This window comes from Nilaparvata lugens, chromosome 5 (assembly GCF_014356525.2).
Source record: "Nilaparvata lugens isolate BPH chromosome 5, ASM1435652v1, whole genome shotgun sequence".
Taxonomy (NCBI): Eukaryota; Metazoa; Arthropoda; class Insecta; order Hemiptera; family Delphacidae; genus Nilaparvata; species Nilaparvata lugens.
The window spans coordinates 8,864,465-8,890,313 of record NC_052508.1 but is presented as its reverse complement, the minus strand read 5'-3'; the positions used below and the strand labels follow the sequence as shown (position 1 = coordinate 8,890,313).

At 33.6% G+C, this 25,849-nt stretch overlaps 1 protein-coding gene across 2 annotated transcripts; it reads left to right on the top strand.

The window, feature by feature from the left end:
* The first annotated feature begins 1,394 nt into the window (after positions 1 to 1,394).
* LOC111048321 (odorant receptor Or2-like) lies at positions 1,395 to 23,979 on the top strand. Of its 2 annotated transcripts, XM_039429320.1 has the most exons (7): positions 1,395 to 1,531; positions 3,657 to 4,239; positions 4,584 to 4,813; positions 5,070 to 5,169; positions 9,433 to 9,537; positions 12,143 to 12,301; positions 23,807 to 23,979. In XM_039429320.1, exons 2-7 carry the CDS (start codon positions 3,667 to 3,669, stop codon positions 23,867 to 23,869), a joined length of 1,230 nt encoding a protein of 409 aa, XP_039285254.1. In that variant the 5' UTR covers positions 1,395 to 1,531; positions 3,657 to 3,666; the 3' UTR covers positions 23,870 to 23,979. The 2 variants fall into 2 exon arrangements, with proteins under 2 accessions (XP_039285254.1, XP_039285253.1); XM_039429319.1 differs by lacking the exon at positions 1,395 to 1,531 and having other exon boundaries at positions 3,541 to 4,239.
* The last annotated feature ends 1,870 nt before the right edge of the window (positions 23,980 to 25,849 follow it).

Sequence of the window (25,849 nt, the reverse complement as noted above, 5' to 3'; positions counted from 1 at the left end):
TAGATTCTATTAGATTGAACGGAACTTGACAAACACATATGATTACTGCATGTGTATGATAAGTTATGTTCGATCTAATAGAATCTATAAGGATTGAATTATTAACATTTTGTTAATAACTTTGGTGTAACTTAAGGTTGTTAAAATAACAGCTTTTCACTGAATTTTTCGATCTTTCAGGGCTTCCAGTACTCTCCAAAAAATGCATCTAATAATTGAATGGTTATCATAGGATTGTAAATCATTAAATTCTCTACAATTTTATGTATTGTTTCACTATTTCATGTTCACCTTTCATTGTTATCGCAGCTAACTAAGTAGAAAATCTTTATTTTGTTGCTCTACCTGCCATTATAATAGTTTTCAAATACGAGAACAAAACAAGCGACGCGGTTTAACACTGTCAGTATTCCTTATGTATAACATTAAGGCTTCCCATTTATCCAATGCTGACAGTCTTAAGTGATCTATAATCTATTATAATATGGTACTATTATTTTGAGTGGAAGAGCGACAAAATTTTTCATAATTAATGAGCCAATCACAGCAAGCGGGAGTTCTATCAAACACCTGCTAGCTCCCATACAGTTTAACACCATAATTGCAGAAAATAAACCTCAATCTATAGTTGGATTTTCACTTGAAACTGTCAGAATTCTTTGGGAATAGCACTAAAGCTTTCCATTCAACCAATTCATAACTATAGTGAGGTCCACGTTGTAATGACAGTGTATGATTAGCAATGGTATTGCTATCCTTGTCTATCATTCAACAAAGCAGATAGTGCTATCTCTTTCTCGCTTAGCTCTGTTGCAAGATCGTCTTTTAACAATGTAGAATTGAAAATTAATCAACAAAATATTTCATCTTAAATTATGAAATTATTGAAAAGTATAATTCTTTTCTTGATAAAGTATAATTTATCATTCTAAACGAGAATGAACAATTAATATTACATCAATAAACCTGTATAAGCTACCGTCTATAGAAGACATTGACAAGACATAGGATCGGCAACGTTGCTCTCCCATCTTTCTCCACTGCCATTATAACGTGGACCTCACTATAGATTTCAATGATAAAGTATTTATGAGCCCTCCAAGCTAGCGCAAATCTAATTTTCCATCAAGGGGAGCGTTTTTTTTCAAAATTATCAGATAATTGTTCAGAAGTGGATGGCTGCTCCGTTTGATATAAATATGAATCACTTTCAGAATGTTCTATACTAGCTAAGAGGAGTGGGCCTACAAGATATTATAAGATATTGAAGATATTCTAACGGCTGCTGTGATTAATTTTTAAATTACAGTGTCTATTTTCAGGGGATCCCTTTAAAAATACGGAAAACGTTGAGGAGTTCTCATTCTCTCAGGTGAAACGTACAGTCCAACATTCTATCCTATTCCATCTGACTGTTTTCTTCTATAAGCCTTACCAACAGCGGTATCTATTTCATTGTAGATGAGACAACGGTACTTGAGCATACAGATTCTTAGATAAAAAAGTTTTGAACTATCAAGGTATCTCAGTGGTAAGTCTAGAGAGTTTTATCCTTTATTATTCTTTATTCATTTATACAATAAGTACATTATCCAAATGATAGAAGGAGGGAAAATAAGGTAACCTTGTGCTATTCCTCTCCCAAATTTAGATAACGTAACACATAGTCCGAAAAGTCTTGTTTTAGCCCTCAAAGGTGAGGGTTATGGTAATTGTGGATAAGATAACGGAGTTTGATCATTTAGATTCATAGATAACAATTTTAGGAAGTTTTGATCTATCAAGGAATCTAAGTGGAAAGTCTAGAAAGATTGAGCCCTCGAAGGTAATGTACAGGTATTCTTTATTGATTCATACAATAAGTATATCATCGAATTAATAGGGAGAGAAAAAACAAGGTAACCTTGTGATATTCCTCTCCCAAATTCTGATCTTATGGTTAAATCTACCAGTCACCACAAAAACAATTATTCTTATTCATTACCGGCAGGTAACCCTTGCTCCGCAAGGGTCTGTTTCAAGCACAAATAGATTGAATTCAGACTGAAAACCTGACATACTGAAATGCTATTTCAGTCCCAAATTTAGATAAGGCATTTTGATCAATTTATTACTGGCTCTCTGTCCACTCTAATTTTCCAATGAATCATAGAGAAAAGAATCAATAGTGTAGGCCTAGATGAATAGAATCTATGAAACGTGTATCCTCTTGAATCATGCTTTACTTCATCGTAATGTGATTGCTCTGTATTCTTGTCAAATTTATAAATTTCTCATTTAGATTGAACCAGATTGATTTGTTAAATCTATACTATTAAAAGGAAAGCTCTCTTGTGATTGGAGAAGTAGATATGTTTAGAAAAAATCTTAATACAACAATATTTTATGATCAAATCTTTATTTGTCCCAAAGAACTCGTAAAACATTTACATTAATTCAGGACAGTTATACTACGTTGGACAATAATTTATTGTACTCAAATAATAATATAGGAAAGAAATTTTGGGCTACATTGAGGTACACGTTATAATGGCAGTATTTGGTTAACATTAGTGTTGCTATTCTTGTCTATCATTCGGCAAAGCAGATAGCACTATCCTTCTCTAGCTCCCAGATCGTTTTTCATCAATGTAGAGATATGATTAATTAACGAAATACTTAATCCCAATTATGACAATTTATCATTTGATTATTGAAGAATAAAGTCCCCTGAAAAATAAAATATAATCGATTATTATAAAAGTAGAATGAACAGTTGATATTACATCAGATATACTAATTAAAACAAGAATAAACAGTTGATATTACATACCGTTATCAGCTATTCTCTATAGAAGGCAGTGGCAAGGCAGAGAATCAATAACGCTGATCTCCTATCTTTCTCCACTGCCGCTATAACTTGGACCTCACTCTAAACCTCTAAAGCAAAGGACACGTCATTCACAAAGTCCTATTCCCGAACAGTCTTTACTCTATAGTGTGGTCCACGTTATAATGGCACTGGAGAAAGATAAGAGAACAACGTTGCCGATCCTCTGTCGTTACCTTCTATAGACGGTAGCTGATACAGATTTATTGATGTAATATTAACTGTTCATTCTCGTTTTGAATAATTAACTATATTTTAAAAAAATTAAGATATATTTTTAAAAAATTCATAATCAATTTTCATTATATAAGAAGAAATATTTTGTAATTGATTATCAATTCTACATTGTTAAAATACGATCTGGCCACAGAGGAAAGCGAGAAAGAGACAGCGCTATCCGCTTTTTTGAATGATAGACAAGGATACCAATACCATTGCTAATCAAACACTGCCATTATAACCTGGACATCACTATAGTCAAAGAATAAGATGTAAACTTCGATTGAGGTAGCAGCGATCTGTCTTATTCTTTGGATTTTTCTTAATACATGTAACAAACTTTACAAATTGGTTGAAAATCATCCTCAACTTAGTTAAAATGTAACAAAGTTAGGCAAAACCTTGCCTGGCATAGTAAAGCGAGAAAGAGATAACGCTTTCCACTTTGTTGAGTGATAGACAAGGATAGCAATACCATTGCCAATCAAACACTGCCGTTATAACGTAGACCTCACTATACTATAAGAAGAATGATAGATTGGGAAGATTGTTCAAATTATTGTTTCAGTTTGAAAACCATGTACGAGAGTCTTCGAAGATACCAGATCGTGCTGTTACTAGTCGGCTTGTGGCCCAACGATTTCACCGCGCTTTGGAAAATAGTTCTCTACGAACTCTACACATGGTTCTTCTTGCTGCACTTTGTCATGGTCACAGTCATGCGCTTCCTCCAAGCATACTACTCACAATTCGATCTGGAACTCTTTACTAAAGCCTCCTTCGAATGCGGGTTTGCTGTGTTGCTTATGTTAGAAATCCTCACCATGTTCGTACTACGCTACAAAATCCGTGACATTGTGATGGAAATGCGGGATAAATTCCTGCGAGATCAGAGAGTTTTAGAGAAGTGCGACTGGCATGAAGACGTTCTGTTTAAGGCGTTGTTTGTCGTGGAACTGCCGGCAGTTTTGGCTGAAATTGTTCACTGTCTCCTTCTACCTTCGAAGCCAGCTGATTACAGGTTCAATAGCTACTGGAACAAGACTCATCCTGAGAGAAGGATGCCGTTCCCTCTGGTCATGCCGTGTGATGACACGCTCTCTCCTTGTCTGGAGATCGAAGCGGTGTTGGTTGTCATCGAAATTTTCCAGGTGAGATTGATAAGCTCCGTGAAATTTTTTCTCTAGTTGGAAGGATGTGCGTTTTCAAATTTTCCTTTCCATGACTTTCTGAATCTTACTATAGTGACAACCTGTAAACTTGACCTACTGAAATCTTGAAGAATTCAAAAAACGCCTATAATCATCCTCGGTAAATTAAGAATCAATATGCGAAATTTCAAGTTAATCAGTCCAGTAGTTTAGACGTGATGATATCGCGTCATTCGTGAATTTCCTATCCCGTACATGTTCAAGCCAATTCTTTTCTTCATTATATTTTAGAATTAATTTCTGAATTGAACTAAGACGCATAATAATATATTTTTATTCTGCAGGGAATCGCTCTGATGTTTTTCTCCTACACTCTAGTGCCTAGTTTTATCACTCAAGTCTGTGGTCAATTCAAAATTCTCCTAGAAAAAATTGAAAGAATCAGCGACGTTTTGGATCAGAACAATAATGAAGAGGATCGCGAATCGGGAAATGAAATTAGTTTACTCACTTCACAATCCCTGAAAGATAGTGACGTCAAAGAAGTTGTCAAAATGCATGATTCGCTTCTCAAGTAAGTATAAGAACCCTCAAAATATTGATCAATACATGTTATTTACTAGCAGATAACACGTGCACCGCATGGGTCCATTTTAAAACTTGACAAACTGAAAACTTGACGTGATGAAATTTTGAAGAATTGAAATTAATCATCCTCGGTAAATTAAGAATCTATATGCAAATCTTATAAGTTAATCAGTTCTCACTTGAAAATGGCATTGATATGTTGTGAATAAAACTTAGATTTTCAATTTCTGATTATTTTCCAGTATATCTCACAAAGTGATTAAGCTCATGAGACCATTTATATTTCTCAAAACATTCTTCAGCTTTGGAATGCTCAGTGTCGGTCTCTTCACCACATTAACTGTAAGTCAACCAACTATTTTATTCATTTATTCTCACAATATGTACATCATTAAAATGAAAGGAAGAGACAAAATGAAGTTAACCTTGTGCTATTCACTCCCAAATTTTTCCAAGTTTACACATAGTCCGAGATAGGTTAAGTCTTGTAGTTGTTCACTTCACAATAATATTCCACTCAACAATGTTGATCCAATATTTGAGTCCTATTTTAAATCCAATGTTTAATACAATTCTGCTACTGGAGTGAGGCCCGGTTGCACAAAAGCCGGTTAAATTTAAACCATGATTAACTTTACGAGAACTAATCAGAGAAGGATTTTTTGAAAAGACGGCTTCTCTGATTGGTTCTCGTGGAATTAATCTGGGTTAAAATTTAACCGGTTTTTGTGGAACCGGAACTAAGAATCACAAATTCACTGATTACAAGTTTACGGTGTACATGAGGTCACAAATTCCAATCTTGAATTATCTTTATTGATCCATTATAAATTGCAATGTTACATGAAGTTTCAATTCTAAATTATAACTTGCAGGCCATTGTGTAATCATAGACTTTGTAAGAGTATTTGATAAGTAGATAATTTATTGCTTGATCTCTCAGGGTGTAATCACATTCAATGCGTATATAGTGAGGTCCTACATTATGTAATGGCAGTTTTTTATTAGCAATGGTATTGCTATCCTTTTCTATCATTCAACAAAGCCGTTAGCGCTATCTCTTTCTCGCTTTGCTCTGTTGCCAGTTCGTCTTTTAACAATTGTAATGTATTTGAAATTTGGGTAGATGTAAAAATCCCTAGCTGAAGTACTAATATGTCTGAGTAAAGTAACTGGCTAATATCGCCAATGAGATAACAATAAAGATTAGATAGCATCAGCTTGTTCTGGCTAAACGGTACAATAACCTAAAAAGGAATTGAAATAATTTTTGCTAATATATAATATATTATATAAATTTTTGAAGATTGAGGTTAGGTATATACATTCAGTGATCGGCGACCTAACGATCGACCGAGCCATGCAACGTAGAATCTGACCAGACACCTTGGCAGAGATCTATTGCGGCAAAACGGTATGCAATTTGAAAGAACAAATGGTCACGTGGCTAACTATTAGGAAGCATGAAATAAATAGTAGTATATAGAATATTAACTAGCATGTAGAGAGCATACTTAAAAAACCTGATAAAAATAATTAAATGTATCCAGGAAATAGGAGGTTACCAAGCGCATGAATACTGAAACAATTTGCATGCACCAATCGCATAATGGCAGTTAATAGGCGGCAATAGTATGCCAATTCAAAAATATTTATATATATTTCTATAAATGATTGGGATTTATGTAAAATTATTGTATAGTCTATGTTATGGATATGGCTCGAAGGCAAAGAAATTATTAACATACAACATAAGTAATAATTTAATATTTTAGTACGGTCTATTTGAACCTAATGGCGGAGGACTAGGATATTCAAATTTTATGTAATTTGAAAGTCGGAAATAAGAATTGTAAAATTGAGGAAGGAGAACCATCACTCGCCTGCCAAATGCCACCATGAGAGGACCCTAAATAATTTAGAGCGTAATACCTTGCTATAACTTGTAAAAGTTAAAGTTAGATTGAATTATTAAATTTCTTAAAAGACTTTGTGATGCTCTTATAAAGCAGAAGTCATTTTCAATTTCAAATAATTTTTGTAACCCCTTGGAAGAGACGATTTCGGCTACCATAGTCCAGGACCACCAGGAGTTGGATCGACACCAGCGGCTTATAAGAAGATTTCGACACGTGAGTGAAAAAATTGAATTAGTGATGGGCGCCCTTAGTGCTTCGAATTACCTAATAATCAAAGCTAGCTCGTCGAAAGGGTTTTCTTATAAATTAAGAATTTAATAAAAAATACTTGCGCAAGTAAATATAGTATTAAAGGTATTTTATTAAAGGAATAATGAATCAGTACATTTCATAAAATTCTAATAAATCAAAGAAGTATAAAATCTAGGCTATTAAAACATATTCATATGATCTTTAATTTTTGCAATAATTTGCGATAATTTGTTGTAGCTCTAATTCACTAGATGAATTGCTCTACTTATTCCATCAGGTGCCGAATCTTGCACCCTGAGATAAAATATATATTCAATACAAAGAATCTACTAGATATTAGAGAATTTATATATATATTTGGATTATTAGTTGCCAATTTATCAAGTTGATCTTAAGGAACTTATTTTTAATTGAATTGTCCAAGTCGACAAGTATTAGCAAGCTCATATCGCAGCTACATGCAAAAGGATGCATATGATTTTAAAATAAAGGCACATGGTAATGTTTCGTGCTATAAATCTAGAGTGTAATGTTTAGCCTGTGATATTTTACTGATTTCAATTATTGTTCTATTTTTATATTCTTATATTTTTATCGCTCTTTATATTTTTGCCTTGATCTATTTTTTGCATTATTTGTTAATATATGTATCAAATTGTTTATGGTGTGCAATTTATTTTAATTCCTCAACACTATAGGATAAGTACCATATATAGATATATTTATTTTTTTCAATGAATTACAAGAAGTATAGGGGAAGCTCATACTTGAGCCTATAAAGATTTTTATGAGACTGTATCCTATTAAAAAACCACGACCTAATTTTATAATTATATATCAAATATTTCATGCTCTACCGACTGATGCCAAGCAGGAGGCTAATCGTTATTTAAATATAAAGAATAACGTCAGACAATGTATGTAGAATTAATAATTAATTAACAAAATATTTCATCTCAATTATGAAAATCCATTATGAAATTATTGAGAAATATAATTTATTGCTTAAGACTGTGCAAAGGCTAAAAATTAACTTTTTACTCGTTATATTTTTCCAAGTTTTTCGATTTGTATATCATCAAGCTATCAAAATAAAAAAATTTTCTTAGGAAAACATTTTTTCTGATCATTACTTTTTGAGATATGAGCGCCTAAAGTTTGAATTTTTGGGACAGAACATTTCGAATTCGGTAAGAGATAAATCCATGATATTCAGAGGATAGGTTTTTCATGGTATTGTTGATCTAGTAAAACTAAAATCTTCTGAAAATATCAATTTTCAAGATAGTTATTTAATTTACTAAAAATAACCAAAAATAACGTTTAGTTGAGCTATTTTTGTTAACTTGGATAACTTTTTCAAAAATTGATGTTTCCAGAAAATTTTTATTCTACTAGATCAACAATAAATCTAGATCTCATGGATTTAGGCCTATATCTTACCGAATTTGAAATGTTCTGTCCCAAAAACTCAAACTTTAGGCTCTCATATCTCAAAAAGTGATGATCGGAAAAAAATGTTTTCCCGAGAAAACTTTTTCATTCTGATAGCTTGAAGATATACAAATCGAAAAACTTGGAAAAATATCAACAGTAGAAAGTTTATTTTTAGCCTTTGCACAGCCTTAAGCTAGAAATTATTTTTCTCAATAATTTCATAATGGATTTTCATAATTGAAAAGTTTATTTTTAGCCTTTGCACAGCCATAATAAAATATAATATAATAGATTATTCTAAACGAGAATGAACAGTTAATATTACATCAATCCTACCTGTATCAGCTACCGTCTATAGAAGGCATTGACAAGACAGAGGATCGGCAACGTTGTTCTCCTATCTTCCTCCACTGCCATTATAACGTGGACCTCACTATATAGGCTATATAGGCTTATGTGCAAGTGCACTTCAGATCATAATGTATGAGTTGAAAAACAAAATCCGAAAAGTGCCATTGAAGTACGTTGTGACTTGTCTGTAGCTGCTCACACTGAACGCACGCAGCAAGTGCACGCAGCAAGTGCACGCAGCAAGTGCACGCAGCAAGTGCACGCGTTCAGTGTCAGTGTTCCTATTGCTAATAATTAGCTCTGGAATTATTCCAGATTCTGTTTCTTATCTACTCGCTTGGTCATGCATAAAACAGCTTCCATTTTCACATACACGTTTCAAAAGTGATCAAACCCTTATGTTGATGGTGCGGGCTCCTGAGTTGATGATTAAGTATTATGAGATGTCTCGAAAGTTTGTCTTTCAATCACTAAAACATATGAACTGAAAATTCTGTTTCTTATAATTCTACTATTTTTTGATGATTTTGTAAAACATAGAATATTATAATAAGATGTGTTGACAGTCAATGTCTTTCAAAGACTAAAACATATGAACTGAAATTTTTGTTTCGTATATTTTTACTAATTTTGGATAATTTTGTAGTTGGGAATTGGAAGCCCATCCTTTTTCGTGGCCGGAGGATTTCTAGTTGTGGCCACTCTCGAATTATTTCTTGTCTGCATTTATTCCGAAAATCTATCAACATCGGGTAAGATTCTCATTTATAAACACTTGAATATATTTTTGTAGATTATGTAGTTGAGTATTTGGAATTGTAATGTTTCTGTGTTGCCTTCAGATACTGTTTTGGTGAGTTATAGCATAGAGAAACTTTTTGTGTAGTTGAGAAGTTGATATTGTGGTAATTATTCATATTGAATGAACAAGACTAAGAAATTGTCAAAAACCACAGAGTTATATTGATACTTAGAAACAATCAATAAATCTGTGGTTTTTGACAATTTCTTAGTCTTTTTCATTCAGCATAGAAAAACAATAGCGTAAGTAGATATCCCATGGTATAGGGCGTTTATGTCGCAACTTTTACTGTTATCTCAAGCTGATAGTCTACGTAGTTCTTTTCTGTGAAGCTTTATGACGCTGGTAGTCATAGAGAGTACGGACAATATTGCGCCGTTCATACACTCTTACCGCCCTTATCGCCCTTTACCATGAGATAACTACTTACGCTATTGTTTCTCTATGCTTATAGTGATGTTTATTCATCTTAAAATACTCGAATATTGTCTAAAAATATCACGATTTTTTATTTATTTATTGTACAAAATACAACAATCATAATATATATAATTATGACATTGATGGAAACACTAGGCTGAGCCTGTAATATTTCTCTCCAAAAATTTTGATAAAAAGTTAATGTTTTCCAAAGTGTTAATCATTTCTGTGATGCAGTGAGAATAAGTAAATAATGTCGTAGACGTTAAAAACTATAGTGAGGTCCACTTTATAATGGCAGTATTTGTTTAACATTGGTGTTGCGATCCTTCTCTATTATTCGTCAAAGCAGATAGCGCTATCCTTTTCTAGCTCCCAAAGCCATGGTATGCAGTAACCAGGAACTCCGATGAAACATGACCTCTCAGCTTGCGTGTAATATAATATGACATTTATTGGGTCTATTGAAGATCATGTCAACATGCTGCTTCCATGTTAATGTAGCACAACGTTGCCAGAGCGGTTTTTAACAACATAGAAATATAATTAATAAAAAATATTTAATCTCATGATGGTAATTCATTACTTGATAATAAAAATAATATATTTTATTGACGAATCTATATAAAAGAGAAATGGCGCTCACTGACTGACTGACTGACTGACTCACTCACTCACTCATTCACTCGCAGAACTAAAAATCTACCGGACCAAAAACGTTCAAATTTGGTAGGTATGTTCAGTTGGCCCTTTAGAGGCGCACTAAGAAATCTTTTGACAATATTTTAACTCTAAGGGTGGTTTTTAAGGGTTTAAAGTTCGTCTTTTTTGTATGTTCTTCTTATTCTCTTAATTCATAATTGAAAAATGTCTATACCATATGTTAATATAGAACTATAATCTAGAGAGAGTACCTTATCGAAACAGTTGTTAACTGGTAACTAAATTAATAATTTTGTCAGGTTGGCATTAAGTTGAGTTGACTTTGTTAGGTTGGCATCAAGTTGAAGATTGAAATGCATTTATCGCGGAAAAATTGATTGGGCACTGCTACTTTAATCAGAGCTATTCCTGGGAATATTATATTACTAGCCGTCAGGGTCGCTTCGCTCGCCATATCCGTTCAGCCAGACGTTTAGTCTGGAACCCCGACTGGATCGTCCTAACATATGATAAAAATACTCAAATGAAAAATGCAGGCGAGCGAAGCGAGCCTGCTGATCTCATTCTTGGACGACCCAGTCGGGGGTCCAGGGGGCGGAGCCCCCAGGCTACACGGATATGGCAAGCGAAGCGAGCCTGACGGCTAGTAAGATATAATTCGTTATTTTTAACAGTTGATATTACATCAGATATACCGGCAGACAGTATTTTGACACTGTTCAGATGTATTTTGTGCATTTTGATGAATGAAGAAAAAAAAACTGTGGCGAAACAGAGAATCGGCAAGGCTGTTCTACAATCTTTTTCCACTGTGATAATAACGTGGACCTCACTATAGTTTAGTCGCAAAGTACTGACTGTGAACATAACCGTAACATCCATTTATCTCGTTTATCGGAGACTTTTAACAATGTAGAATTAATAATTAATAAACAAAATATTTCATCTTAATTATGTAAATTCATTATGAAATAATTAAAAAATATAATTTATTGCTTAATAAAATATCATTGATTATTTCAAACGAGAATGAACAGTTAATATTACATCGATAAACCTGTATCAGCTACAGTCTATAGAAGGCACTGACAAGACAGAGGATCGGCAACGTTGTTCTCGTATCTTTCTCCATTGCCATTATAACGTGGACCTCACTATACATATACTAATATTACCATACAGATACAATAGCGTAAGTAGATATACCATGGTATAGGGCGTTTATGTCACAAATTTTACTGTCATCTCAAGCCGATTACTGTTGATTATTGACGAATTTTACTGTTTTGTTGTTGTGAGAGTGTATGAACGGCACAATATGAGAGACTACCAGTGTCACACAGCTTCACGGGAAAGAATTACTTGAACTAGAGGCTTCAGATAACAGTAAAAGTTGCGACATAAAAGCCCTATACAATGGGATATCTATTATGCTATTGTTTCTCTATGATATTATCTTTTGATTTGACAGAGTTTAGCGGTGTATAACGCAGCGTACAATGTTAGTTGGCCTGACATGAAGGAATCGTCCAAGAAAAGTTTGCTTCTTCTGATGCTGAGGTCGCAGAGACCTCTACAGTTGAATGTCAAAAGCAATTTTGTGCCTCTCGATCTCAACACCTTTATTCAGGTACAGTAGTTAATTAAAATTATATCAACTATTAAATTATTATATGTATTGAAGATATTCAATATCTTTCACATGAGAATACGAGAACACATTTACATAAAAGTTTTTTACTTTCACAGTTTATAAACTGTTCAACTTACGCGCTTCTCATGAACGCTTAATACAATCATGCTTTCAGGAACAATCACGTGTTATATGTATTACTAGCAAGAACCCGTGCTTCGCAAGGATCTATTTCAAAACTTGACGTAATGAAATTATGAAGAATTGAGAATAGGCCTATAACCATCCTTGGTTAATTAAGAATCTATAAGCAAAATTTCAAGTTAATTAGTCCAGTAGTTCAGTTGTGATGATGCGTCAAACATAATTTTCCTATCCCGTACGTGCATAAGCCAGCTCTTTACTTTATATAATTATTATAGATATAGTTAACGACTGCAAGAGATAGGACTGTGGAACAGAATAGTGGTGAAACTATGATAGCGCCAGAAGTGTCTCAAACACAATAGTAGGTATTACATGAACTGTTTGAAAGTGATTTGAAAAAATGTTAAAACAACAGAACTGAATCCTTATCATTCTACCTTCATTTAGAGAGGCTTTTGTTTGAGCCGAATGGAAATCTATTTATTAAAAAATGAATGTCTGTTTGTGTGTTTGTTTGTATGTTTGTTTGTTCACTGTAGACTTGAAAACTACTTGACATAACGGCATGAAACTTTGGGAATATATTGTGTGAATATTGGGGATGGTTTCTGAACAGAGATTTTAATAGGGGGGCTAATAATAATTATTTATTAATCCATTTTACAGACATCTGTTTTCTAAATTTTCGGCCGAGCGGCTACTGAAGAACGAAAAGATGATTATGATTCAAGATCAATTTTTTGAATTTAGCTTAGCTTATATTCATCCTAAAATGGAAAGAATCTGGAATACGGTGTGATTCATCGTACATCGCATATTTCCTGGACCATATATCGACAATCTACAGCTATGAAAACATTGAATATTCTTCTTTGAAACACTGATATAACCTTTTTTTTAATTGAAAACTTTACTGATAGATATTACTACCAATTGATTGAGAAGAATAATATGTTTTCGGAATAATGAATGCACATAGGAAAGCACATAGGAAGTCCGTATTGAGATGTAAATGAACATGTTGATTGTCAGATAAATTTCATGATTCACCAAATAAAGTCAAGTGTAACATGAGATACATTGGCGGTGCGAAGTTCGCTGGGTCAGCTAGTTGTGAATTAAGCTTTATTATTAATGGACAACGCTGAAAAAGACAGGCTCAATCACCAGGAATACTATAAATCAGTAGAACGTTTACCACGTAAAACACGTGGTAAGCTCGCGCTCTCAATCAACGCAAAATCAATTCTCTCAGCTAATTGATGAAATTGTTTTAAGCTTTCCAATGATTACAACATATGTTAGAATATCATGTGTCAATTATCTCAGTTCCATATGGAGTTCACCTTACCATAAGCTTACTCAATAGGATCCTTTTTCATCCTTTGAAACCCTTAGAGGCAAAATATCTCAAAATCCATTCTTAGTGCGCGTCTAGCATGTTTGAAGAATATTTGAGCAAAGTTTTAAGCCTGTAGGCCAATTAGTTTGAGCTGTAGTGTGATTTTACATCAAATTTTTCGAAAAGTGCCCTCTCCTGATTGGAATTTTTCAGCATAGATCTGATTTTTTACGTACCTGAACGAAAAAGTTCCTCATGACTTTGCTGTGCAATGAACGGTTAAAAAGTGAAAATTTTGGGGGGCCCAGCTCCCTCAGGGGGGGGGGATTTCTGAAAATCCTTTTGTAGTGAATGTTTTGAGGCTACAATAAACAATTGTGCGAAATTTCAAGTTTTAAGGCTTATTAGTTTGGGCTGTGGTGTGATCTCAGTTTGTCGGGGCTTAGCCTTTTAGATATAGGTAGAAGAAGAGAAAGAAGAAGAAGAAGGAGAGAAAGAAGAAGAAGAAGAGAAAGAAGGAGAAGAGGAGTAAGTAGAAGAAGAAGAAGAAGAAGAAGAAGAAAAAGAAGAAGAAGATAGATTATTATGTTGCTTTGGCCTGTGATCTGTATAAATGTCCTGTAACAACTAAAGGTGCGTCCACACATGCCGAACCGAACCTCGAACCGCGCAGCAAACCGTGCATTCCTCCGAACATCTTGCCTTTCAACGAACATGAGCATATGTTTCATAATGTTAAAGATCAGCTGTTAATCATTCGCCGTGCCGCTTGCCTCTGTTCTAACTGCTCGCCTCACCTCACTCCGAACGCTGAACTTTTCAGCCAATCAGAGCCCTCGATTACAATTCGCCGTGCAGCTCGCTCCACAATATTTTGGCTATCCATCACAAGTGGAAAACATGCGAACATGAATACAGAAGTATGGGCAATTTTTTATTTGATTAAATTCATGTTTAGAAGAATTCATTGTTACGAATGATAAATTGATAGGAGCTTATAAATATTTTCTAATTCAAATGAAATAACTTTTAAAAAAATAATGATTGGATAAATACCAATATTGAATTATTGTTGACCAAGAACTCAGTACATCGACAATTCATTCAACTAATTCTGTATTGATGAAATTATAATCATTTTCTCTATTGATATCAATTTTATCAACTAATCATCAACTAACTGAAAAAAGTACTTCAATTTTAATGAATTTATTAATAGAATCATATAAATCTAAAGTGTAGGTCATATCTAAATTCACAAAGAGTTCGATTCTTGTTGACAAGATAGATGTTATTCAATGCAGAAATCATTGTTATTTTACTAAAAGATAGGATGAAATGAATAGTTATCTTTCAGGGGGAGTATTGACAACCAACAAAACTCATTTTTCATTTGATGAAATAATATCAAAAACGACCTTACTTTTTTGTTCAGCTTGCCAAAATACCCCTCATTTCAAAATTTTCGACTGACTGTACAGTGAGTCAATCATTCTATCAAGGCTTGAATAATTTTGAAATTTTAATTAAATAAAAATGGTAGAGAATAATTGTCATGTAGATATCAACACCTTCATTTAAAGACATATTAACTGCATGCGTTTTCATATTGCCGATACAGCATTGATAAAACTGTAGACGTTTATTTAGCAGTCTCAAAAAACTGTTCCAGCTGAAAAATTGATAATACATGCCACGTGTAGGCTTATACATTCCATCAGGAAAACGAAGTTCAAAACTATGGTTTTCCTAAACATTTGTTTTTGAGATAATTTCTTTGATGCAGCTGTTTCACATTCACCATTATAAATTATACAGAGTTTGTGAAAATAAAAATATTTATTGATTACCAAAACAATACTATTATTATATTAATGATAATAATTAATTATTAAAACAATACTTTTATTATATCAATAATAATAATATTATTAAACATATTTATCAATTATCACAACAATATTATTGAGGTTGAGTGGAATCAGGTAGAAAGCAATAATAGAACAGATGTTCTTTTTTGAATTTCTATCATATTATTTTGTTACTTCCAATGATTACAACATAATATGTGAGAATATCACATGTCAATAAATAAATATTATCTCATTTCCATATGACACTCACCTTACCATGTTCATAACCTTACTTAATAGGGTCCTTTTTCATCCTTTGAAACCCTTAGAGGCAAAATATCTCAAAATCCGTTCTTAGTGCGCGTCTAGCATGTTTGAAGAATATTTTTGCAAAGTTTCAAGTCTGTAGGAAAATTAGTTTGAGCTGTAGTGTGATTTTACATCGAAATTCTCGAAAAATGACCTCTCCTGGACCCCCCTGTGCTCCTGATCGAAATTTTTCTGCATAGATCTAATTTTTTTTCGTAGCTGAACAAAAAAGTTCCTCATGACTTTGCTGTGGAATGAGCGGTTAGAAAGTACAAAATTTTGGGGGGCCCCAGCTCCCTCAGGGGGGCAAATTTCTGAAAATCCTTTCTTAGTGGATGTTTTCAGACTACCATAAACAATCGTGCAAAATTTCAAGTTTGTAGGCTCAGTAGTTTGGGCTGTGGTGTGATTTCAGTCTGTAGGGGCTTAGCCTTTTATAAGTATCTATATATATATATATATAAAAGCGAAATGGCACTCACTCACTGACTGACTGACTCACTCACTCACTCACTCACTCACTCACTGGCATAACTAAAAATCTACCGGACCAAAAAACGTTCAAATTTGGTAGGTATGTTCAGTTGGTCCTTTAGAGGCGCACTAAGAAATATTTTGGCAATATTTTAACTCTAAGGGTTGTTTTTAAGGGTTTAAAGTTCGTCTTTTAGCATGTATATTCTTATTCTCCCAATCTCTTAATTATAATTGAAATTTCCATATCATATGTTACTATAGAACTATAGTCTAGATAGAGTACCTCTTCGAAACAGTTTTTAACTGGCAACTAAATTAATAATTTTGTCAGGTTGGCATTAAGTTGAGTTGACTTTGTTAGGTTGGCACCAAGTTGAAGATTCAAATGCATTTATCGCGGAAAAATTGATTGGGCACTGCTACTCCAATCCTGGGAATATTATATTACTAGCCGTCAGGCTCGCTTCGCTCGCCATATCCGTTTAGCCAGACGTTTAGTCTGGACCCCCGACTGGATTGTTCTAACATATGATAAAAATGCTCAAATGAAAAATGCAGGCGAGCGAAGCGAACCTGCTGATCTCATTCTCGGACGATCCAGTCGGAGGTCCAGGGGGCGGAGTCCCCTGGCTAGACGGATATGGCGAGCGAAGCGAGCCTGACGGCTAGTAGACCTATATAACAACTTGAACAAAAATGTTATAAATTCATGTAATTTATTACATGTAACTTCGTGTTTTATAACATAATTTCGTGTTTTATAACAAGTTTTTCCTTTCCCGCACGAAGTCGGTAATGATCAAAGAAAAATTATAACTTTTTGTTACATGTAACATATGTTATAAGAACGTTTTACTACTTATAAAATCATGATTGTTACAAGTTATAGAATGGAGTTGAAATAGGTGGTGGGGGAAGTAGCTGAATCATCAGCTGCTTGGCAGTTGTTGACACCTGACAGTGGTGATTGCAGGCACGGATCCAGGGGGACGATCGCCAGTCAATATAGACGTGAAAAAGGGGATGTGCTTGGATTTTATATTGTAGTTCTAATTATTCAATATGTTTGGATACATAAAAGAAGACCAGAACCAAATTTTACATGCAAAATTTCCTTGTGCATACACGATGGCCAAAAACTTCGTATTTTCAGTTCATTTTCCAGTTGTTATTTATTTCTGCAAAATCCTGTACCGTAATCGGACACAAAAATTCGTTTTCGCCTTTTTTTTAGATCACGGAATTCTTAATAATGACTTCTTCATTGTCATCACATTAAGATTTCGCACCATGATATAAGTTCATTAGATCATGTTCTGTGAGAATCACCCGTTAGATGCTCTTAATTTAGTGAAAAGACGCGCATAAGGACACCTCAAGGATCGAAATTTCAAACACTCATAACTTTCGACACAATGATCAGATCTCATTGTACCACAGCTCTTTCTTCTCAGCTCGTCAAGACGGGTTCAAAAAAATGCATCATGAGTATTCATGAGTCGAATTCGATCGAAAAATATGAAATTCATTCCTGAGTGTATATTAACCAGTATTTCAATACACAAAGAAATGACAAATAATTCAGAGCTCGGTAACCCATAATTATAAAAATGACTTGATCTTGAATTTTAGAAATTAATTTGAAATTTTTCTCCTCTTTTAGTTACTGTAAACGGAAGAATAATGATCGTAATGTAATAAGATTCGATCATAAAAATTCAAGAAATCGAAGATACTTTCCTCATATTAACGGTATAGGAAGTGCTATGATGGGAAACAGTGATTCAAGATGAATTTTAGGCAACTGAGATCGTAGAGGATGGAATTGTCTACAATTTGGAATCAATCATGAGTTTCTATTATATATCAGACTCATTTTAGAGAACAATCATTTTTAAAATCGGCTGTAACTTTCTAATAATACTTGAATCGAGAGTATTCTTCATTGTAGTGGAAAGAGAAAATACTTTTCCACATCCTTACTAGATTTTTAAATTTTATCCGAAGTATTTCCCAATACGCAGCTTTGAATATGGAAATCGGTCATTTTTTGAATTGAAATACTGGTTAAAGTACACTCAAGCATGAATTTTATATTTTTTGATCGTATTTCATTTACGATGCGTGCGTGATTTGGAACCGTCTTGACGTTCTGAGAAGAATGAGCTGTGATACAATGAGATCTGATCATTGTGTCAAAAGTTATGAGTGTTTGAAATTTTGATTCTTGAGGTGTGCGTGGTGAGTGTTATGCGCGCCTCTCCACTAAATTTATTCTTCATAAAATTAAGAATTGATTGAGAGGTTATTCTTCATTAACGAGTGATTCTCATAGAAATAATCTAATGAGCTTATATCATGGTGCGAAATCTGAATGTGATGACAATGGAGTTGCTGATGATGATTGAAGCTAAAACTCAGGTGTTTTCCAAAACACATAGATCATCATTGTCAGGTTTACCTGGAAATCTATATGAGATGGAGCCCTCTACCTGTAGAGCACAAAATTATGCTCAGAGGAATCTCGAATTATACATTTAAATGGTAACAATCGGAAGATATATTGTAGATCAAAAACTAAAATTTATCAAAATTAATTTTTTCTTAAAATTTTACATATTTTCGAAAAATTGTAACTCAGTACTCATTGAAGATAGAAAGTTCGAAATAATCTCATTTTATTAGGAATTTCATAATCTGAATAAAAGGCAGGAGCAAATTTTTCTCATCAATTACAGGACTTGGCGGAAATATCTTAAAACAGAAAAATTAACCGAAAATATGAGGTTTTTGGGCCTCTCTGTATGTAGTACAAGGAAATTTATGTATCCAAACAATATATTGAAAAATCAGAACTACAATAAAAAATGCAAACATAGAGATTTTGCAAACACTTAAAAACCGCCGATTTATGTAGTTACATCACAATATTTTATACTATCGTTATTCAAATTGCATTCAATCTTCATTCTCACTAATCATTATTATACTTTGTAAAATTCGTTGAATGAATAGCAAAACTGTCATTTATTGTAAATTAGTGTATAAACCAGAATATATTGTAACATACTGAGACATACAAACGGGCGGCTATAGAAGCAACATTCGTCCAAATATTCTTGCTACCAATATTGCTACTGCTACTGCTCTTTAGTGAGATTCACTTTAAACTGTCAGGATTAGTTGAAAGAGAACAGCATTGATGCTATTTATAAGTATGCTGATACACAACCAAGCTGCTGTATGGTGGCATTCATCATTAACTGTCAGCATTAATTGAACGGGAACAGCATCGATATCATCGTCTGTAGTTGCCATGATGACTGCCACTTATGGAGACCCACAAACTGATGTTTTTGTTTTATAACATGTTACAAATTCAAACTATCAAACTTTTGTTGTATGACAAAAGTTTTATAACTTATTAATTTAACAAAAGATACATATAACAACGTTTTATAACAAAGTTACACAGTGTAAACGCAGATTTAGAGTTGAAAATTGCCAAAAGATTTCTTAGTGAGCACCTAGAACGTTTGAGGAAGCTATATTCCAAGTTTTGTTGCAATCCATCCAGTAGTTTTCCAGATAAATCGTGATCAGTGACTCAGTGAGATAAGAATTTTATAAGTATAGATAAATAGTCCAAAAAGTAGGCTATGTTCCATACACTATAATTCAGGTCCAATTTTCAGTCCAAACATTTGAAAACACAAAATTTCTTATTTGGATTGTTTACAAACCAAATTGAATAACAAAATAACACTCACTAATCACTTAAAACTGTCAAATAATGATTACGGTAACTTTGAAAATTATGATATACTCCAATTCAGAATGATATTATACCATGTCATGTCAAGAAATCATTATTATTTTCATCATGTCGGTTAAAATTTCTAGATATTATTTTGTGAGATTTTAAGCTGTTCAATAGCTGAACATAATATAATATAATTATATTAAACATAATTAATTATATAAACATAATATAATAATATTCTTGAATGCTTTTGTACTCCAGAGCGAAGGTGCCTCGATATTGAACAATGAAACAGGAAACATCACGAAACCAAGGAAATTGCATTCTGTTGCATGTCGAATGATACAGTATCATGTGGCTCGTATCATGTTTACTGCCAGCGCTATCTAGCGTGACGTTTTACAACCACATTAAGCTTTTTCCTACTCAAGTTTCCGTAAAGGCAACATTTATCAAGGCTTTTAGGTTATTTAAAGATGCATTTTCACGTTTTTTACCATCAAAAACCTTTTTTTGATGTGTAAAGAACTCACAAAATAAATTTCAATGCGATTAACATTGGATTCGTTACTTATAACTGCCTTTTAAGCTGCTGGCTCTCGTAGATTTGTGGAGGAGTTTGTATAGTAGAATGAATGCAACCAGCTGAGAAGTTAAGGTTGACCTTTGGCCTTTGACCAAAATTTTTTGGAGAATCATTGTGAAGGTGTAACTTTTTTTTTACACTCACGATGGTTCCATTAATCTTATAATTTCAGTTTTACTCCTTACTGCATGATTTTGAACCACCTTGAAGAACTGAGAAGAATTAGCTGTAGTATGAGGAGTTACTTGATTTTTTAAACCTCAACATCTTGGTAATAGGCTACCGCTAATACGGTAGGCTGTGTCTTTGTCTTTAATTCTCAAATTTAAATTTTAAATATTTTTTAAAATGTAACTATTAATATTTTCAAGTGGTTGTTTAGATGTTTTCCATAAGATTGGGGTTAAAAAAAATTACCATAGTAAAAAGTTTTGAAAAATGCATGTTTTACACTATTTTTACCAATAATTGAATTAATTATCTAGGTACTTATTAGCTTATTAGGTACTTATTAGCTCACTATTCCCCCTCAATTCAAGTTAACTTTTCTTGCCAGATTTTATTGAAGATAAAGATTATTGACGAAGTATTTCAAATATAAATGTCACCTCCATCCAAGTCATGTCACCTCCATGTGGAATCATGTCACCTTGTAGAGTCATGTCACCTACGTGTATAGCCAAATGATAAATTTAGCTATAAAATACTTAAAATGTCTCCTTGAGCTCTGATCAATGTTTATTCTTCCTTATTATAAGTAGGTACATTAATACAATTGAAAAAAAAACATGAAAAATATCATTATAAAATTTTTTTCTCTCATCAAATTTCAACTTGATTGACACATAAATAAATAAAAATTGAATAATTATTCAGAACGATTTTTATCTCAAACTTAGGGGAATAGTTGAATCTTAAGGATACATTTATGAGCAATACTTACTTCCATGCAATATTCTCATATAGGCTACCTATCCCCCCCCCTTAGTTTAATATATATATATTAGTTGATATATGAATACAATTTTCATTTTCATATACAACTAGCCGTCAGGCTCACTTCGCTCGCCATATCCGTCTAGCCAGGGGGCGGAGCCCCGGACTGGACCCCCGACTGGATCGTCCAAAAATGAGATCAGCAGGCTCGCTTCGCTCGCCTGCATTTTAAATTTGATCATTTTTATCATATGTTAGGACGATCCAGTCGGGGGTACAGACTAAACGTCTGGCTAAACGGATATGGCGAGCGAAGCGAGCCTGACGGCTAGTAGAGATATAATTCCATATGTATTATTTTGATTTACGAATATTGACGAAAGATTCTTAAGCCTGAAACGTGGAAGCGTCTTCAGAAACTTTTCATGATATAAACATCTCATGAACGTCAATAAAAATAACTCTCAAACTTCTTCAGCTTTGTCTTTTTTCCGTCTTTAATATGAAAAAAATTATATTTGATGTCGTTTTATTTATTTTCCAATCACTTGATAATGACATCATATAGCCGAAATGTCAAAATTGAAAACAATTTTAAAAATTTTGAATTTTCAATTTTAAAATTTTGAAAGTGTGGTACCCTCACACAACTTTCCTTGCTCATTGAACTGTTAGCTTCATTCTCAAACGAGAATAATTTAGGGGAATAACATAATGACGATTGGCGGTAACATATTTGAAACTACGATCAGACTACTGTATATATAATTGTTTTCCGAGTTCTTTTTCCTTTGTGTAGATTGTGAAATTCGATGATTTTTTTCTTAAGTCAAAACAACTGTTCTACAGATGAAATATCTCGACTATGTGTTCTTTTTATAAACTGCTCTACCTACCTACCTCATGCACGAGAAGGAGGTTACGAAGTCCATTTCTCTAGGATGGGGTGGACCCCCCATTAGTTTCTCAGGAAGGAGACTCATGCCAGTTGATAGAGCTGATGAATAACTATACAGGGTATGAATTTGAAAAAAGATCGGCCAAGTCATTTTTGAGAAAATCGTGAAAAACATGGTTTTTTAGAAACTATCCGCCATTTTTCTTAAGAATACCATAGATGGTTCAATCACGAGAAATAAGTTTAAATGATGATTATTATTGAACGAAAGTCCCATTTAAATGCTGTAAACCATTCAAAATACTTCTGCAACTGCAAATATTGACAACAGGGATAACAGCTAGATGGAAATTTGATGAGGGCTACTATCCAGAAATTATTTGTCAGCCCGGGAATCGAAACTGGTTCCTCCTAATTGCTAATAGCTAAAATTAGCGCTGATATCCAGAGATTGTTAGTTTGGTGTAAGGATGAGCATTCCTTACCGGCAATTAGGAGGTTCTGGGTTCGATTCCCGGTCTGGCAAATAATTTTTGGATAGTAGCTCTCATCCAATTTGATCTAGCTGTTGAACCCTGTTGTTAAGTTCTGTTTGTATAGTGAGGTCCATGTTATAATGGCAGTGGATAAAGATAGAAGACCAGCGTTACCGATTGTCAGCCTTGATTAATTATATTTCTACATTGTTGAAAACGGATTTGGCGACTTTGTGGAGCTGTAGAAAGATAGCGCTGTCTGTTTTGTCGGATGATAGACAAGGATAATCAATGTTAATCAAATGCTGCCATTATAACGTGGACCACACTATAGTAATCTTCAGAAATCCTCGAAGTGACTTATAACATTTAATTTGAATTTTTGTCTGATAATAATTATTTATTGATTGGCATTTGAACAGATGAAATTTCTTATCAATGTCAATCTGTTTAGATAATGCATGATTAAAACCGAACTTTTTCTCATGACTGGACCAGATAGCCATCATTTGTGTTAGGAGACTAGTGAAACTAGGCTACTGAGCAATGAAAATGTAAAAAATCTTAACTAGGTGAAGTTAGGGATTCTAAGTCCTCTCTACCACTCAATCATAGGAATCTTATGCGTGTATGATATGAACCAATGAACCTAGAATTCATTTATTTTAGGTACCTTGATATGAACTGAATGATTATTCTATGATATCTTTCACAGGTGATCCAGACATGCTATTCGTTTTTCACTGTTTTGCGTGAAACACTTGGGAAACAGAACTAGAATGCAAAAGTAACTTCATTGATGCTGTACGTTTGATAATGCAAAAGTACATGTAACATATATGTTGTTAGTGATAATAAATCGACTATCAATCGAGAATTTTTGGTTCAGTTGTTATCCATCAATTCCATTCTCATCAATTCAAAAGAGCATAAAAGTCTACAGAAATAAAAATTTAAATTAACAAAACCAAAAAATGCAAGAGGAACATATACAAAATGTATATTTTCAATTAATTTATTTATTCAAGGTTATTGCCTTAGTGTCATTTGCATTGTAAATTAATAAAAAAATATTATTAAACGAAAATCCTAATTAAATGCTGAAAATCACGCGGAAGACTTCTGTTACTGCAAATATTGACAACAGGGTAAACAGCTAGATGGAAATTCGATGAGCACTACTATAGTGTGTTTTAATTTACTTCGTACTTGGAGGGATACGGTGAGTAGCGAAAAGGTCGGATGCAGCTGCCGCGGTGTTGCCGTATTTACACGGTCATTCACGAGTGAGAATAATGAGTACTCTCTTATAAGCCTAGAGACGGGGAAAGAAGAGGCGGTCAGTAGGTACTTTCCATCAAACCAATTTTGGGTACAAGAAAACTCTATAATAATGATGATGGTTCCTTGATCCATTCCGAGCTGCGATGTATTAAAACACTTTTTCTCTATGTATTTAACACGACATGCAGTCAAAAGATAAATTTTTTTTGAAGAAAACAATAAACAACAATTGGGAAGAAATCCTTCAGACTTACCAGCATGAAGTAAAATAAGCCTACCACCTTTGCCAATAGGAGCAGCAAATGTTCCTTCACTTGTGTGGTCAGTCCATCCTCTAGCAAGTGTGTGGCCAGTATTTACCCATGTTTCATCCAACCACACTATTTCATCAAAATTTAAGTCCTTCACCTCCCGAAGAAACCGACTACGCCGAGCTACAATGTCGTTGCGCTCCAGTAGAAGTTTTCGTTGATTTAAACGTTTGTACTCAAACCCCAATGCATGAAGTACTATTTTCAGTGAAGAGCGGCTTCCCTTAAATAGATCTGAGTCATTCAGAGAAATCAACAGTTTGTTAATTGTAGGATGAACTTTCCTATGCATATAATCATACACGTGACGTCGGATTGCTTCCTGTTGAAAACCATCAATTTCAGTTACACGTTTTCAGCCCCTTCTCTTCTTACCTGGTGTTTCCAATGTTGTCTCAGTATTAGGAGTCTCATTAATTTGCTTCTCCTTTTCCTTACAAATAGAATTTACAGTACTTCTACTTATGCCTAACGCAGCTACAGCTCTGTCCAATAATCTTTCAACTGGTATTAATATACCCCCATTTTCCTTTTCACGCTGGAAAAAAACTTCACTTTCACTACAAGTTCACGAGTTTGACTTCGTAGAGCAGTTCCTTGGCCGATTTTAGAATAAGGAGGTGTTTTAGCTGGCTGAACACTAGAGTGACCTCTCTTTCTCCTAGCTTCTCCACTTTCCATCACGGATAAATATATTGAATACACAATAAATGATTGTACACTTTAAAAATTTTAGTTGTAACTTATATTTAAAAAACACACTCACGCACACTGTACAATCAAAAGACACACTCACAACTCTATAAATCTAATAATAGTGATTATTTTATGCAGAACACTGACCATACGTCAGACAAACGCAGAGCAAACCTTCTCTGGCGAAGTTATGGTTCAGAATGCACGTGTGCGATACTGTGCGTTTGATAATGCAAAAGTACATGTAACATATATGTTGTTAGTGATAATAAATCGACTATCAATCGAGAATTTTTGGTTCAGTTGTTATCCATCAACTCCATTCTCATCAATTCTAAAGAGCATAAAAGTCTACAGAAATCAAAATTTAAATTAACAAAACCAAAAAATGCAAGAGGAACATATACAAAATGTATATTTTCAATTGATTTATTTAATTGATTTATTTTAGGTTATTGCCTTAGTGT

Bases quoted from the DNA above. Each gene is read 5' to 3' on its own strand.
- LOC111048321 (XM_039429319.1), top strand. From the start codon at position 3,619: ATGATAGATTGGGAAGATTGTTCAAATTATTGTTTCAGTTTGAAAACC. The intron at 9,538-12,142 runs GGTAAGATTCTC...TTGATTTGACAG, and splicing joins CCGAAAATCTATCAACATCG to AGTTTAGCGGTGTATAACGC. The intron at 12,302-23,806 runs GTACAGTAGTTA...TATCTTTCACAG, and splicing joins ATCTCAACACCTTTATTCAG to GTGATCCAGACATGCTATTC.